This window comes from Trematomus bernacchii, unplaced genomic scaffold (genome assembly GCF_902827165.1).
Source record: "Trematomus bernacchii unplaced genomic scaffold, fTreBer1.1, whole genome shotgun sequence".
NCBI lineage: Eukaryota > Metazoa > Chordata > Actinopteri > Perciformes > Nototheniidae > Trematomus > Trematomus bernacchii.
Genome location: NW_022987714.1, coordinates 2,408,343 through 2,425,850, shown reverse-complemented (window position 1 = coordinate 2,425,850; position 17,508 = coordinate 2,408,343). Strand labels below are relative to the sequence as shown.

The 17,508-nt window shown below is 40.5% G+C and overlaps 1 protein-coding gene across 1 annotated transcript; it reads right to left on the bottom strand.

The window, feature by feature from the left end:
- Positions 1 to 11,837: 11,837 nt before the first annotated feature.
- Positions 11,838 to 16,848, bottom strand: fbxl22 (F-box and leucine-rich repeat protein 22). The gene is given in 3 exon segments (XM_034141882.1): positions 11,838 to 12,767; positions 16,214 to 16,565; positions 16,568 to 16,848. Coding segments are annotated over 3 exon segments (807 nt in total). The 5' UTR covers positions 16,674 to 16,848; the 3' UTR covers positions 11,838 to 12,418.
- Positions 16,849 to 17,508: the final 660 nt, after the last annotated feature.

The following is a 17,508-nucleotide window of genomic DNA, read 5'->3' as shown; positions in this document are numbered from 1 at the left end:
ACAGCCATACCAAGAAATGGCTTAGCCCCACCTTAGCCCCACCATGAAAAGTGATGCAAATTCAATTAAATAATAAGCGAAATGCTAAATGTTGAGAACACGGATTGCGAAAATATACGGGTCGTGTCCACAGCACACAAACTGATCCTGCTGTAACAACAAGTGCACGTTACTGATGCAATATGGTTGAGACCATTCGGGCTTATGCTATAAGAGGGGTGCAAGGAATAGTCTAAGTAGTGGGGGAGTTTTATACACTAAAGGTGTGGAAATTCTCTGGCGTTATAATATCAGCGCGGCCGCGATCAGATCAAAATGCCTCCGAATGCAATTTGAATAGACCTACAGCCAATCAGAGCAACGCAACGTTGGATCTGCGTCATGCCTTATTGATTGAGATCAATCGAAACCGCCATTCAGTATCCCCATTGGATCTTCAATGTGTACTATCATACGTCACGTTCACAGTGATCCCTTTTTATTTACTACAAGACAAATGTGCCGTTTTATTTCATACAGTTCCATTTTGATTGAGACAGGGAAATAATCTAAACCTCACGCGTGGCGTTTCACTGTCAAGGGGGGCGATATAGCGTGTATGTAATTACATTGCAAATACTGACTTGAGCACCACCACTGTATGGGTTAGCCCTACCATAGATTACCCAAATGCTCTGGCGCCGCCACTGGCCCCAGCCATTGAGTTTTGCACGTCTGTTCAGAAACCTATACAGTAGGTGAAGTCAGGGAGACAACGTCCATACTTATACAGGGTATGATGTAGGAATGGGTTAAAGTTTTAAGGAAATATGCTTTTTTTGCTTTTTAAGATGAGAACAATGATAGAACTCCCATGCACGGTAAACACGTGTACCTACCACCAGCAGCCGGTTAGCTTAGCTTAGCATAAAGACTGGAAACAGAAGGAAACAGCTAGCCTGGTTTTCTCCAAAAGTAACAAAAACTGACTCCAACTATTGATCGGACTCGAGTTGCCAGGCAACAAGGAACAACTATTTACTGCTCAGAGCCAAGTAACAGTCAAGCACATAACAGCGACGCAAAGTGACAAATTAAAACTTTAACACTTTTCTTGTTCACATGTGTTTATACAAGTTAAGCAGACAAGATATAACTTGTTAACCAGTGAGCTTTAGAGCTTCTGGTAGACAGCTCCTGTTACCTTTGAACAAGGCCAGGCAGATAAAACAGACAGAGCATCTGTTTGCAGATTGTTTGCTTATATAAGGTAATCCAAGGTGGTGTCACAACAAATAAGAACATGGTATTAATCTTCTCATATATTTGTTGCATGCTCCCCCTCCCTCTATTTCCCTTTCCATACCTCTTGTCAATCACTTTCAGTAATAGGCAAATGAATCCAAAATAAAACATTTTACTACTGCATAGACTGACTCAGCTAATTACTCTGTACCAGTGACGACTAAAACACATCCATTAGTGAGAGAGTAAATACACAGTTGCACGTTGATAATCAATCTGTGGACTCAACACAAACTCAAACTGTCAGCTGGACTTGACAGTTGTTAGTGCCTTACAATTTACTCAGTAAGTAATAAGGTAGAAACAACTCTGGTATGTTGACACTAAATGTCAAATGTGCAAATTCAGTCAAACCACAAGGAAAGTGTATTAGTATTAGTTTAAAGTAATATTTCACGCATGTTAGTTCTTTTTCCATCGTGTCACTGGTAAGCAGTAATTGAAATACAATAGGGTGCTGCTGAATTGGCAGCATAAGTAAGTGACTTGTCTTTCACTTAAGCTGTATTGACAGGAAACATCTCGTAGTTATTTTTAAAGCGCCTGGCCTGACACGACCTTTGGCTTTGCCTTTTTGAAGAGAATGTAACAAGACACATAGTGAAATGTGAGGTCTAAGCCTGACCTGACATGCCAGAGAATGCTCACCGCGAGCCAGCTAAAATTTCACAGCTGAGCCAAATATCATGCAGGAAATCATGAGAATGAGGCCAAAGGTCCCCGGGTTCACTAGGACACGCGTCATGTTGCTCTGCTGTATCGTTACCATGACCAGTATGGAAAGAAACATTCACTCAAGTTAACTTAAACACAGTTTTCTGAGGTATGTTTGCTTTTCTTCCATCTTATACTACTTTTTACTTCCACTCTGCTAAATTTCACAGGGAATTCTTTATTGTTTTACTCCACTATAATCAGCTTGAGTTTTTAGAATGATTATTTGTGCATATTATTGTCATACAAATACATGTGACCAGCATTTAAAATACAATCAATTGTTCATCTCCAAAATCTCCCTCTTGTCAATTAATTTTAGAGTGGGATTTAGTCAATAAAGTTGTATATTCTATATATTCTACATTCTAAAAACTGGAAGAAAATCTGCCATTGTGGTAAGAAGAATGTTGCCTGTTTTCAACACCGATCAACTTGTTTCAAGACATTTGTGAAATTATCTTTCACATAACTAGAACTGACAGGTACTTCACCCTGTTTTATTCTCTCTTGATCCAATATGCATACAATGGTTACCAGAAGTGTTTTCAGAATTTGATAACCTATATTTATAAAGAGTGAATATGATTTAAAGGTCCCATGTCATGCTTTTCCGGTTATTACCCATCCCCTTGTGTGTTATGTAGCTTTTTCTGCATGTAAACGGTCTGCAGAGTCACAAACCCTCAAAGTACACCCTGTAGCGAGTAAAACTCTAACACAGAAAATACCTGTCTATGCTGCCCCAGAACGCCTCGTTGGAGATTTTTCTTTTTTCATTGTTTTCTTCTTATAGTGTAGTAAGTACAGTGACGTATTGGGTATAGTGACGTAACTTCCTCACACACACACTCAATCTTTTCTCAGCTGCAGCTCTGCGGATTTCTCAGCCTGAACTCAGCCTGAGACGGCGGGACGCAGCGGGGCTCGGCCTGGGCTCATTCTGAGCACACACGCAGACTCACAGCCAGGCTGCAGGTGTGTGTGTGTGCTCGGGCTGGGTTCAGGCTGGGTTTCGCTATGTCTCGCTGTCTCGCAGATCCCCTGCAGCAAGCCAGCTCACACTGTCCGCTCCAGCAGCGAGCCCCGCAACGTCCCGCCAACACGGCACCCAGCATTCTCATCCGTTTGTCATTACTGGTGTCATTTTCTGGTTGCTAACGCATTGTAACACATAATCACTGATGTTCTGCTGTAACGGTGGAGGACTCATCAGAACAGAGTGGGCGAGCTGACCAATCAGAGCACACTGCTCCTGCCCCCCCCATAGGGAGGGGGGGGGGGGGGGGGGGGGGGCAGGAGCTCCAACAAGCCGTGAGGACAGAGAGTGAATACACATACTATACAGAGATGCTGTATGAGAAACCAATGTGAGTTTGGAAGATTGCACAATATAAATCTATTCTAGTAGACCTCAACAATGGAATTATGATCAGTAGAAATGGCCATGACATGGGACCTTTAAGTTTGTGCAGGTTTAGAGGCACAACCATCTGAAAAGGTATTTTATATAGCTCTACCTCAACTAGATGAGACAGCAAGAATGCTGCTCACATATGAATTCATCCCTGAGAATAATTATATAATCCAAACGTAGAAGTAATACGTACAATAATAAGTGAGCTATTGTATACGACAATTTTGCATTGTGACTTTAGTACCCTTACTCACCAAAGGATCTACTTTCTCTACTAAAGAAAACTAGAACAATGATGGCTGAGCAGGGCTAAACCAAAGCTTGTTAGACCAATAAAGATTTAGCTCACATGGCGGTTTAGAAGTCTTGACATTAATTATGTTGGACAGGCAGGTTGATAACGTTGATGACGCTTCAATCACATCGTTTTGGACAGGATGATTCACAGCTTCTTCTACTAGTGCCAAACAGCGTGTATGCATTGAATTGTTGCATCTTCATTCTGCCATGTAATAAGGCAGGTGTAGGTAATTGACCATTTTCACATAACAATGAGCACACATGTTCACCGCTGACCTCTAAAAGAACATATAATAGAAAGGGAACGTTAGTGGCCAATTAGTCCGATACCACTGCATTCCTCAAGGTTAGAAACCCATTACTGAGATTCTTATCATTTCTTTCCATGTTCGAGCGCTGACAACAAAAGAGTAATCGCAATATGAACCCAAGTTGAAAGCCTGTCATTATAAGTAGCATGCTTGTGTGCCCATTCTGTGATTCATAAGCGTACTTCATTCAGCCTCCCACTCCTATCTGCACATGTCATCTGCTGCCATGTCCTTCATCCATGCTCACGTCAGAGGAGGCTGGCTGTCCTCCTACATCCCCTGCAGAGTGCAACCAGTTGGATAGGAAGCCTGGTCCAAGTAAGCAACCTCTTTGCAGAGAGCTGTGATCGACAGCAGACACTGAGGGGCCTTAACACTGCCTGTCTAATTACCAGGCCTCATGGGGGACGAGCAAAACAGCACACGGTGTAGGATATCAGCTCAGTGTGCTCTTTCATATCCTGCTCTGCGTTTGATTGTGTCCTTGCCTGAAGCCCAGCCAAGAAGCATCATCAGAGTCTTCGCCGTCTGCCCCTTCAGTGCTCCTGTTACTCCCTCACATGCGCGCTGGCCGGCGCTCAGCAGGCTTTGTGGATGCTCTGACAGACGGAGACAGAAATAGCTCCACAAATAGACCCATCCTCTCGCTCACAGGGGAGCAGTAGCCCCACTTTTGTGTGCTCTTGCCTCATATTTCGCATGTGCCTCGGGCCAAAACAAGTTAGCGAAGAACCGCAGGGAAATCAAATTTGGAATTATTAGATCATACTGGGTGTATCGAGGGAGGAAGAGAAATGTGTGCATAAATACATGTTGTTGTGAAAATAGGTTGATTTCTGGAGTTTTTTTGGATTCTGTCAATAACTCAATCTGGAACATTTCAATTTCAAATGACAATAAAAAATGAGGATGCTTTATTCACCTCGCATCACAAATTCCAACAACCTGTGGTTCTGTTTTAATCTAAAGCATAATAAATTGAGAGACAAACTAGCTCTGAATATATTTAATGAGAAAATCAAAGCAGCCATTTATCTCTGAATGCCATTAGAGTGGTATCAGATTACTGATCTGAAGGCATCCCTTTTTAGACATGCTTTCTGGATGAGAGGAAGGAAGTGGCACAAAATCTCAAGTGGAAACTGAGTCTGCACAAGGCCAGCGTAATGTAGAATAATACATTCATCTGTATTGAGGTTTCTTATTTCACTAGTTAACCAACAAATATTTAAAATTTTAAATGGACGGAGTGTATATTCGGTATATACTAACTCACAATTTCATACCGGTTTCACAGCATGGATAAGTGTGAGGTGAGAGACCGTCAACGAATGATTCAAAGCTCCATCTGTGATGCGGCTCCTGCGTCTTTTTCTGGTTGTCATATTGTGACAGACACAAACATCGTCTCTTCCCTGGACCTCCATGTCCTTGAGCCAGCCTTCCTTAAACAATGCTGCTTTGCATCATCTTTTTTCCCCTCTATCTCCTCCTCTGCCGCGTGACCCTTCTCTTTTCAACACCTTACATCATTTGTGTAGGTTTGTGCAGAGAAATAACTAAATCTAAGCTCTCAGGTTCTGAATCCAGCATTGAAAGACCTGAATCTGCTGTGTTGCCAGACATTTTGAAATATAAATATAATCATGTGCATCTTGGTTTGGATTCATCTTATCTAGAATGATAAATGTCTATATATATATATATAACTTGATAAATAATTAACAACTGAGGCCTCAAGCTACATATCTTCGAATAACTGCAGCAGGAAATATAGAAAATTAGGAATCCTAAATCAAGACAGGGGGCTTCAAACCTCTGAAACGTTATCAAAATAGTCCATCTACAGACTTCATCCCAATGACAGATAGCACATGGTGTTAAAGCACACCGATGCAGCAAGCTAAATGTCCTTTAAAATAAGCCTCAAGGGGAGGACATCTGATTTATGTAATTTATTCATCCACATTTCATGTTCCTGAAAGTGCATCCAAGCATCTCCCGGATAAAAAAAAAATCAAACTGCACTACATAAAAAATCAATCTGGTTGGAGAAAGTATTACAACGATTTATTTTCTAAAATAATAATATTTAATCACAAGGCAGAGTTCTGCAAATAAATCTTACTTAAGAACCCTTGCTATATTATATAATATCCTTTATATTACACTTGACAGAGACCTTGTAAAAGTTATCTAATCAACTACTGTAAAGATATGTGCTCATCGCCCACATGAATATTCACACGTGGTAAGGAGGTAGAAAGTGAAGAATTTACAACATGTTTCATGAAAAAGGAGATAACACATGCTTCCACTGTCTAGACAGCATTACTCATCCTCACTGTAGAGTTTTACTGCCTACAGCCCAGGCTCAGGCTCAAATGCTCGGGTTGTAAAAAGTAGCACATACTAATTAGTTGCTTCAACCCAATGACTCTGCATCTGTTATCACACTGAGGCTCAGGACGTCCTCCTCCATTATTGAGATGGAGTACAGTAAAGCCTCTCCCTCTATCACGGACTCGCAAAAAAAAGTACTCCAAAAACACAAATCCTCCCTCTTTTCCTTCCTCACTTCTTCTGAAGTCTCTACACCCTCCCTCCTCCCATCCATGGGTGAGTAATCAGTGGGTGGATACTTGAAATGCCTCCCATGGCTGACCTTATAAGGATGTCAGGAAACGGCTGATTTCAAGTTTCAGGGCTCAAATGACTACTCTGTTCACGTTTACCTCCATAGCTTCAGTGCCCCTCTATCTGTTACGGCCAGCATTCCGTCTTTATCAGCTCAGATGTCACTCTGGGGGATAGGCCCGCGCTACCGTCTCCACAATGGCCTTCTGGCAGCATGAATCCTTAAGATAAGATGCTGGATTCAGTGCCTGCTGACATCCTGAAAGCCTCTATATGTTATATGGTCAGTGGTGGAGGAAGTACCTAAATCTTTAATACTAAATTGTTAAAGTACTATGTTACAAGGAAAAGTCCTGCATTCAAAATCGTACTTAGAGAGAAGTAAAAACGTATCCTATTTAAAATATACTTAAAGTACCAAAAGTAAAAGTACTCCTAATGCGTATTTCAGATATTAAATGAATGGATTACAATTATTGATGTTAATGTGTTTATCCCAGCTGGTAAAGGCAGAGCTCATTTGAATTATGTTATATACTGCTGCTGGATATATTAACCTATAACTGTATATATCAATAGTTTTTTCAATAATTAAAATGTATTAGCTAATAATCTAAAAAGTTGCTAGTAACTAAAGGCTGTCAGATAAATGTAGTGGAGTAAAAAGTACAGTATTGGCTTCTAAAATGTAGTGGAGTAGAAGTATAAAGTAGCATAAGCTCTGAGAATATTTAGGTAGAGTACAAGTACACTTAAATTGTACTTAAGTCCTGTACTTGAGTAAATGTACTTTGTTACTATCCACAACTGTATATATACAGTTGTGGATAGTTGTGGACGACTACAATATAGCCTGCCATCAGAGAATCTGCTCTGCTGATGGCAGGCTATATTGTAGTCGTTTGAGCCATAATATCATGGACTCTCTGTTGCTCTACCATCTCCAATCCAACCAATTAAAATGTGAGCCATCTTTTAAAAGTTGTGCTATGAAATAGTTAAAACCTTACAGGTAAAAACGGGCCTTTTAAGGCTTTTTAGTTTCAAAAACTTGAATACATCTGCTTTTTGAGTACTCCTTATATCCGGTTCCAACAACTGTGTTTGTTTAAACCATAGACTGTATATATAAATATTTATATATTTAAACCACATCCACCACAAGTTGGGCCCGAGTAATACTAGTTGTAAGAGTTGTGCAGTTAGAAAGAAGTGAGTTTACCAGACACCTGCAGGCTGCTCCCCGTCTCAGCTTGATGCTAACTACATTAACCGCTATTAGCATAACACAGTGTTGCATTTTGGGTAATGCAATTTTATAAATGGCTAGAGAAAAACAAAAAAATATGAAATGCTACTGTCAGTCTTCTCTTCATATCCGTGACTGTCACCTACTTAACCCGTTTGTTTGTGTGTGAATGGGGGTTCTTCCAAACAAAATTTAAAAAAGACATTATTAGCATCATAGACTCTCATCTCTCCACATGAAGCCACTTGTAGTGATTAGAGCAGATGATTATAATGATTAGACAGCTAGAGAGCGTTTCACATTTAATCAATTCCTTAGAATGAACCTTTTACCTCATTTTGAATATAGTAGAAAAGAGATATAACAGAATGAAATATTGTTGTCTTTTTTGTTAGTTCAGATGCGTCCAGCCACACACAAGTGATGGCCTAAACCAGTATGCAGAGCTACTGCTGTATTATTTAAAATGCGCATTCGGTCAGAAGATAATCTGAAGTCGAGCAATAATTTTGTTATTACATTTCTCAGAGGAAGTAGCCTGCACTGGTGTATATACCTACATTTACTGTACACAAGTAGTAATGTGCAATTTTGAGATTCCTATTTATGTATTCCTTGTTTATTCTACTTTAAACATCTACTTCACTAGGCTATATCTCACTGACAGCTATTTTACTGTTCACTCTACTCCACTCTTGATTTAACCTCTAAATTGTCATTGTAAATAAAGATTCTACAGCAAAATACATTATGAGTTTAGCAAATATGATCATCAAACATGTTTTTCAGAGACTTAAACCTGTCTTGTTGGCTATATAAATATGGAAAGTACATCAGCAAACGAGTAGATGCAAAGTTTACACAAACATACGCTCTCAGTGTTAGTAACATAATAAAAAACAAAAAAGAGAAAATTGGCAGTGTCACCTGTTGCAAACTCCCCTTAGGCAATGCGTTTTTTCTTTCTCTGGGATTTCATATGAAGCAGCTCATAAAGAAGAAATGTTTTATCTGGCTTCAACCAGGAAACTGTTGGCACAATATTCCCCTTAAGCACTTTTAAAACATGAACTGTCTAGCAGACTTTTCTCATAAAAGAATGATATAATTGTAAAGTGTGGTCTGTTTGAAGACATAGTTTGCCCCAACCCCCCACGACCCAGTCTGTTTCACCTGAGGCAGGGTTTCCAAAACAAGTTTGAGCCCCTATACAATCCATAGTTTAGACAGAAGCATGTGGGCGTTCAGGATTTATATTACACCAGTTCACTCATGAAATAATCTTTGGTAATCAAAAAAGTACCAACCATGGCTGAGGAAAGTGAAATAAAAGTGACCAACAGAACAGACAGAGGAAGCAATTTATCTGAATTTGCTAGTGGAGATAAAAAAAATAAAACTGATCTGAATAGCAGATAGAGTAAATTGAGTTAATGGTGAAACATAAAGTCTAACAAACAGAAAACGGTTGATTAGATCATCGTATAAAAGGACAATATCAACATAGTGGCCACTCCTCTCAGGCACAAACTGTCCTTTTGTTAATTACTTTCCCATGGATTCCATTTTGAGTGAAGGCTGGACTTGGATACTTTATTCACAATTCAGACCAACAGAAGGAGCTGCATAAATAAGGAGTCACGATGTTACTCACATCAGTATTGCTAAGTAACTAAAAGGCTGCAGCTGCCTCAAACTGAAGAACTTGCTCTGCAAAAGGCAGTGCTTTTAAGGACATGTATCTGGGCAACAGGTCTTTCAAGATCGGCTTTTCCTTTCATTGCCTCTAGTGGAGATGAGTTATGCTTTGATACACTTGTGTTGTTACATGTCTGCGTCCTGTATGCAGCCGAATGTGCCTCAGGACTCCAGCCACCTGGAACCCATACATCTTAACAATCACATAAGGCATATCTCTTTATGGTGAACAATGCAGCATTTGATGTTTGGACTCTAAAGAGTGACCCTCTGTAATCGTGAAACAGCCGTTATATTTAACTAAATGGTTTGGGGCTTTCTCTTTATATGAAAACAGCACATGCTTTGCTATCCTCACACATGGCTGTTTTGCATTAAACAGATACCATTTACATACAGAGCCATAATAAGGAGAGATTGCATACATATTTAACATCATTTTATCTGTTTAATTTAATCTAATGTAAATGTGTTCTGACTCTTATCAACTTAATGTGCTAATGTTGGGTTTTACTGGAAATATATTGATGTATTCTCAATGCTTGTCTTCAACAAATGGACTCCAGATACATACTGTTCATTATGTTTCATTACGTATCAAAAATCATATTAAGAAAATATAAACTGTTACTTAATGCAATACAGCAAATTACATTTGTATGATGATGCTGAGAGAAAGTGCCTATAACTACTCTTTTTATTTATTTACACACTACCCCCCCTGCCTGAAACACCTCTGTTGGACTCCTTTGTTTACTTCTGTAACATAGTGAAATTACTATGTTACACTCACGCTTCTATTGGCTAGCACTCGAAAATATTGTCTGTCTTAGGCTAAGGGGCGGGACATCTCTAAGCAGTTGACCAATCACAATAAAGCCGGCCAGCTAACCAATCAGAGCAGACTGAGCTCTGGTTTCAGACAGAGGGAGAAAAGAGGCGCTGCAGCACCGGCAGTATGAGAAAAAGAAAGACCTCTTTGAACTTTAAAGCATGTAAACATGTCACAGTAGAAGCACAAGAAACAAAAATGATTCTGAGAATTAGCATTATACGTCCTCTTTAATACTGCAACAATGGATCAATACACACCTCATTGTTGCCAAAGTAGAAATCATACATACAATCCTGGTCACATTTGTGCTTGCTTTTGTAATAGCAAAGCAATGGTCCTTTTATTTAAATATATAAATAAACAACACTCATACACACAAGTAAAAAAACACAGTTCATAGAAAAACAGTATTGTAACATTTTAAAAAGGGAAAGTTTAAATTTGCTCCACCCAGTTCAAGAAAAATATCTGAGCCCATGTCCTGTAGGAATAGAAAACAAGGCTTCTTCATTAAATTGACCTTGTGTGAAAATCTATGTTGATTCTTTAGAGATGCACTCACAGGATGGGCAGCATCCTGCAGCGGTACATTGGTCACATGGCATTTACAGACAGATGCACTCAACCTACTTTCATATGTCTCACAACCTTATATAACGTAAATCCAATCACAGGCGCAGGGACAATTTGTCCTCGGAGAACTCTTCCTCCCAGCTCTGACATCTTTTATCGCAACATAAACAGATCATACACACCTTTTGTTCTTTCGTACTGTGTAGGAGTGTGAAAGTCCTCTGGGAAAAGTGTGTTATATCTTAATCAAACTATCAAGTTCTATTTAAGGAATAGTTTGACATCTTGGGAAACACTAATATGTTTTCTTGTTGAGCATAAGATAAGAATATGGATACCACTCCTGCATCTGAATGGTCAATAGCTGGAGCAGCAGCTTGGCATAGCTTAGCATAAACAACTGGAAACTGAAACTGGAAATAGCTAGCCTGACTGTAAGGTCAAGTTAACATGTAGACGTGGTAGTTGTAGTTGTTGGGGAAATATTTTCCAAGGCCCATGACTTTGACCCAGTTTATCAGTTCATACTGTCCTGACTGAGCACACGCACTTGTAATCGTGGCTGCTGTGCTCTCAGTGTTTTGTCTCCCTGTTCCTGCCTGTTGGCGTCAGCTGATAGAGGTGTTATGATTCTATCTTGTTATGCACAATGTTGATTATTCTCTCTGAACTAGCTAAATACAGGGGTCTGGGGTAGAGTTCTTCAGAATTGACGTGGCAACTCTACCGTGAAGTCAGAACCTCTGGCTCTTGGACTTGTTTTGTGAATTCTCCGGCCGAAGCTGCTAATAAACCATCAGTGTTTGACATCAAAGCTCCAGCTCTATCCCGTGTCTCCTTCCTGAGTCGGTGACTCCCACTGCATTGCTACACAGAAGTTTCCCCCACAGTAGTTGTATTGATCGTCTCACTAACCTTTGACAAAGAAGCATTTTTGCACAAGTGACAAACTCTTTAAGAATGGAATCATATCAATGCTGCATTTCAATGTTTGTTGCTGGTGAATTACTGATAAGGCAACCTGTGAATACCCTAATGCTGTGTCTCACTTCGCTGTAATACCCTAATGAACTGCACACACTATGCAAGTAAGTAGGCTACATAGTATACACAGTGTACTTACTGAAGTATCTGGATTAAGGCACAGCCTAAAATTTAATTTTGAGATTGAATGGAATTATCCCTGGTTAGGATAACATGGAACAGACACAGCTTAAAAAGGCACATTTATTTTTAAGGAAGACTCATATTCAATGTGTATTGTATAAAAGTATATAAAAAATAGGTGCAAAACACATCTAATAAATAGACACCAATTTGAGCAAAAATACTTCACAGTCAAGTCTTTAAATAAATTAAACATTGAAATAAATGCCCATCCTTGTGGTCCAGCTCTTCTATCAGATGAACTGCAGGACTTTCTGCAGAGTCCTCCTGAGTGGCAGCCTCTCCTCAGGCTTGCTGTCGGGGATCATATCAGCGCTCCTCTCTGCGCTCAGCTGGATGCACGGCCTCTTCTCTTTGACAGCCTGCAGCCCTGCCTGAGTGACGTTCCTGCAGAAGTCCACCTTTACCTCCACCAGACTTTCTCCGTGTGTTGCCACACCCTGCAGGCTGCAGTCGGTGATGCGGACACAGTTCTCCAGGAGAAGGCAGCGCAGTTTCCTGCAGCTCTGCAGCACAGAGATCACATCCTGGTCGCTGATGTGTCCACAGCCAGACAGGGACAGCCAGAGCAGGTTGGGACACCTGTGGCACAGAGAGTTACATCAGGTTTCCACCAACGTGAGGGAGGAACATCCGTACAAGAGCTGCTCTGTGTCAACGTTACTTATCAGGCTGATGACATAATTGTGTAGGGAGGGATTAGTTTGTTTGCACATGGACTAGCCTTAGGTTATCAATTCAGTTTGACGTGTGTCCTTATTTCACATGAATACTCTTCACATCTCTCGAATAGAATCAGATTACAGAGGATAAGAGATCAGGTGTATGATCAGAGCCACGTGTGGATGAGATGTAAACACACCACTGCGAAGCAGCAACATGATCTGTGTAAAGATAGTGACATTTAAAACCCAGAATAAATTATCTTTTCATAACATGTTGTCCCCCTGGGCATGTATATCGGTCCACTAAAAGCTTGTGTGAATACATGAAGAACAATTACAGGATGTTTGATGAATTATAGGATGACCAAAAAGCATTTTCTCATGCTCAATTTTACAGGAAACATTTCAATAAATGGATGTGAATTGTTTGCTGTGAAATATGTGTCTACTGCATGTTTCCACTTAGTATCAGGAGAGCACTGCAACCTACTGGCAGGCCTGCAGCACAGAGCTCCCTCATGGCAACGGATCGTGGATGTCATTCACGTTCCCTGATGTAGATTACATAAAGACTTACATAATCTTACCACATAACCACATGTGAGCCAAAAATATTCCAGTTGCCTGCAAGTGTTGAGGGTGCTGCCCCAGTAACCTCTGAACATGGGGTGGCACAGTCAGTCCACGTGCCTGCTAGCTACATTGCTGCATAGAGTGTGGCTTTATCAGCGGATTTGACTGCACAGTATTGACATTAACCAATAAAAGAATAAAAGAGGAGGTGGGGCCCTGGAACAACAACAGCTAAAAGCCAGCAGCATTTAGACTCAGCAGACTAATGAAAACAGTTTGTGACTAAGTGGATGAAGGTAAACATCACATGAACAAAAACTTCATCAACCACTGTTGCATAATTCGTCCACTCCAACAAATCACAAAGCTAAACCTTTTGCAATTAAAGTCTGATTTAATTTTATTTCAGAATTTGAAAAAAATAGATTTTAATCAAATAAGTGCAATCTTGTAATCAGAGAACAGAAATATGCCAATTTAAAATTAGCCACCCTGAAGTATGTAGGTGGATTTGACTGTTTCTTTCTTTCTTTCCATGATGTTGATCATATTAAAAACCACCAGAGTAAAAGCGGAACAATACACTGCTAACCTGTAATCATCTCTCTAATGGTTTTTGTTTCCTAACAGTGATTTTGTCTGGCCAAATCATCAAGTGGATATTGTGTTGAATGGTGAACATATTGTATAACTCTTTTACTATCTAAATTCAGTTGTGAATATTTCAAAAAGCATCAGCTGAAACTGTACTTTGTAGGCAGAAGTCATAACTTAATAAGCCCAAGATGTGCACTCGTTGTACCATTTATTTAAATGAATACTGAACGCTCAATATTCAAAATCCATAACAGTTCTCGATTATTGATTCAATTAATTTGACAGGAGCATGACACTGTAAAATGAGGGGCCCAAAGGCGTGCCATGTTCTAAAGTTTGTTTTTTCCATGAAGATAAATAAAGACAGTCAGGAGAATGGCGTCAGAGTTTGCGTGGAGTCTTATCCAGGAAAAGGCAGGCGGAGACAGTCGCACATGTTCAGTCCTCTGACAGCAACAAAGAGCCAATTGTAAGCTCCACCTGCCTGTGCAGTCTGCAGCTGACTCTTTATCTCAGCTTCTCTGCGTCCCCTCCCACTCTGTCACGTGCACTTGCTCTCCATTTGGGAGGGTTTATCAGTATGCAATGAGTGTGCCTTAAGGGCGTTGAGATACAGCAGCCAGACAAAGTAGGTGGTTCTAGTTTTGAATGGCCTCACAGCTCTCGTGGCTTGCGTCTCAAATTTCACAATACAGGAAATCCTCACAGGGTCATACACTGAGCCAATGAGCGAGCCCCTCTCCTCTCCTCTCCTCTCCTCTTGCCAGGCCAGCTGCGGTGGCCAGGCTCCCTCACATCAACGCTTATTACTGGCTGCCTTGAAGAAATGATCCAGAGACCTCATTAGCCTCTCCAGGTCGAGTCCTGTATGCAGCCAGCCACGCACACAAGGCCGAGAGCCAACAGAGCTACGTTTCAGTGACCTATCAAATCCAAGTGTCACATCATTCAATAAATATAATTCGATATTTGACCACAGTTATGTTAGTTAATAGAATCAGTCTAATGTCCCACAGATGTGTCACTTTTCTGTCTCCATAGTCAGCTCTGGATAGATACACCGTCTGTTTCTAATGATTTTCTTCCCTGCTGCCTACAGCTAAACATGGCAGTTTCAGTAAGCCATGTGCCTCTAAAAGAAAACAATCCAACCTCCGTGGTGGGTGGGAATGGCCCTGAGAACCGCGTAAATGATATGATCTTCCTCAAGGCATATCTGACCAAAATTGGAAGCTTTTGTAAGACACACTTGTCAATGCTCATGTTTGACACAAAAGGGAAACCTCTAGTGGATGTCATAGTGAGAAGTAGTTACAGGGATAGACAAAATATCAGGTGTGTCTATAGAGTGCATCCAAAGTAAGTTAAAGCTACTCATGTTCAGCTTTGAGTAAGGGTATTTGATGTTGTGGTTTGTACTGTCCAGTGTCGTAAGGATATGCAGATCATTTACAAGTAAAGTCAAAATGCTACACTGAGAAAATACTGAGTGAAATTTGTATTTGTTTAATTTACATATAGGTCTATTAATCCTAGCAAAAGTAAAAGTATGAATTATGCAAAAAAAATGACCATCCTTATTTCCATATGTAATCATGCAGTGGTCTCAGGTTTCTCTTTCATTTGTTTATTTAGCTTAATAGTATAGGAAACCTTTCTATTCACATAAAGGAAAACTTGATGCTTCAGATTATCAGAAAAAGTCACTACATTTGAGATATGAGGTTTTGATCTGAAAAGTACGAACTAAAGCTGCCACAAAATTACAATCTTTGCCAATTGGCAAGAAGTGAAGTAAAGAATAAAGTTGTATAAACTGGTGCATCAAAGTACCTGAAGCTCATTTACTTAAGGTTATATGCCCAGAGCAGTTCATAGCTAAGGGTTAACAACAGATAAGTAACAAAAATACTTTAAAAAAACGTGTATTCTTGTGTATTACAGGGTAGTTTTATTTCATAAGGACTAAAATATGTTTTAGATGCATCAAAGTAAATCATTCTTTGGTGACCTGGTCCCAAATAGACATGTTTTGTTCTAGGAGTCACAAGCCAAGAAGCCACTGCTTTAGATGATATCACAGTGAGTAGCCTGAGTTTTACAGTAAAGTACAAGTGCCGCTTTGTCCCCCCTCTGTTACATCTCAAATACACGACAAAGCAGCAGGAGAACCGCACACACACAAACACTCACATGTGGCAGACATGGGCCAGGAAAGTGGAGACCAGGCTCTCGTGCTTGCTGCAGATGTCCTTCTGAAACGAGCTCTTCAGCCAGTCCTCGATGTTGCAAACCTGCAGGACCCTGCTCGAGAACCAGCAGACCGTCAGGTACCGTAACGAGGGTCCCAGCACGAAGTTGTCCCGGGTCAGCTGACAAGGGGAGCTGAAGTGGAGCACGGTCCAGAGGCGGGGGTCCAGGAAGACCTCGCGCAGCGGGTGACAGGTAAGGGACAAACTCTTCCGGTTTTCCTTGTCTAGGAAGGAGAAAAGGTGGAGGAGACACTCGTGGTTAAGCTGGGTGACATGCATGGTTAGCCGTCCCGAGACAGAAAGAGAGGCCTCGTGGATAGCAGAAACAATGCGCTAGCAAGCTGTATTGTGTGGCCCAGATACATGATGCCTCCGCAGGCACACGCTGCAGGCCTGCACATATAAGGCCGGGGAGAGCAGGCTATTTTGGGAAGACAACTGGCGGGGCACGGTCAAAGATGGAAGTGTTGGAGACATACGCTCCCTTTCCATCTGTCATGGCTCTCAACAGGTGGTAACCGCTGCTGAGAGCCAACAGATGTTTACACTGGCCTGGCCTAGTTCTCAGATAGAGACACACACACAGACACACCACGTACACACATACACACACACTGAGTGACACACAAAACAGACACATCTCAAGAATCTAGGACTGCAGCAAAACAGCCAAGGTAATAGTTTGACCTTCACTGTGCAGAATTATATAGGCCTATGTTTAGTTTATAAAGGGTATACGTCTGTTTGATTCTAAAGGGCTGATTTCACCTTCATTATTTATTTACTATTAGAGAAGGGTGCCATTTTAAGAATCTATAAATAAGTAATTGAACCTTTCAGTGGGAAAACCATAAGGGGCACTAATTATTATATGAAGCAAAGTGTTTTGAAAAGTCTAAAAGTATGTCTGGGGCGAATCTTAAAGTAGCCATTTCAACCCTATCATACATCTCTTAAGGATAGGTGGTACATTTTTACAAGCTTAGAATTTTCTGAAGTTATTGTTTTGTTCTTTCTAAACCTGTTCACATGTTGTTCTAGTAGCCCTGTAGTTGTTTTAACTGCAGACCTTTCTTAAACAGGATGAGTCTGTTTAGCATGAATACTATAACCTGTGAGATTTAATAGAACATATCAGTATGTTTAACATTATCCAAACTTTTAAAATAACAATGTGATACAGTCCAGCTGTATAATAAAAAAGAAAGTTGTCTTACATCCCTTAAAATAAAAAAG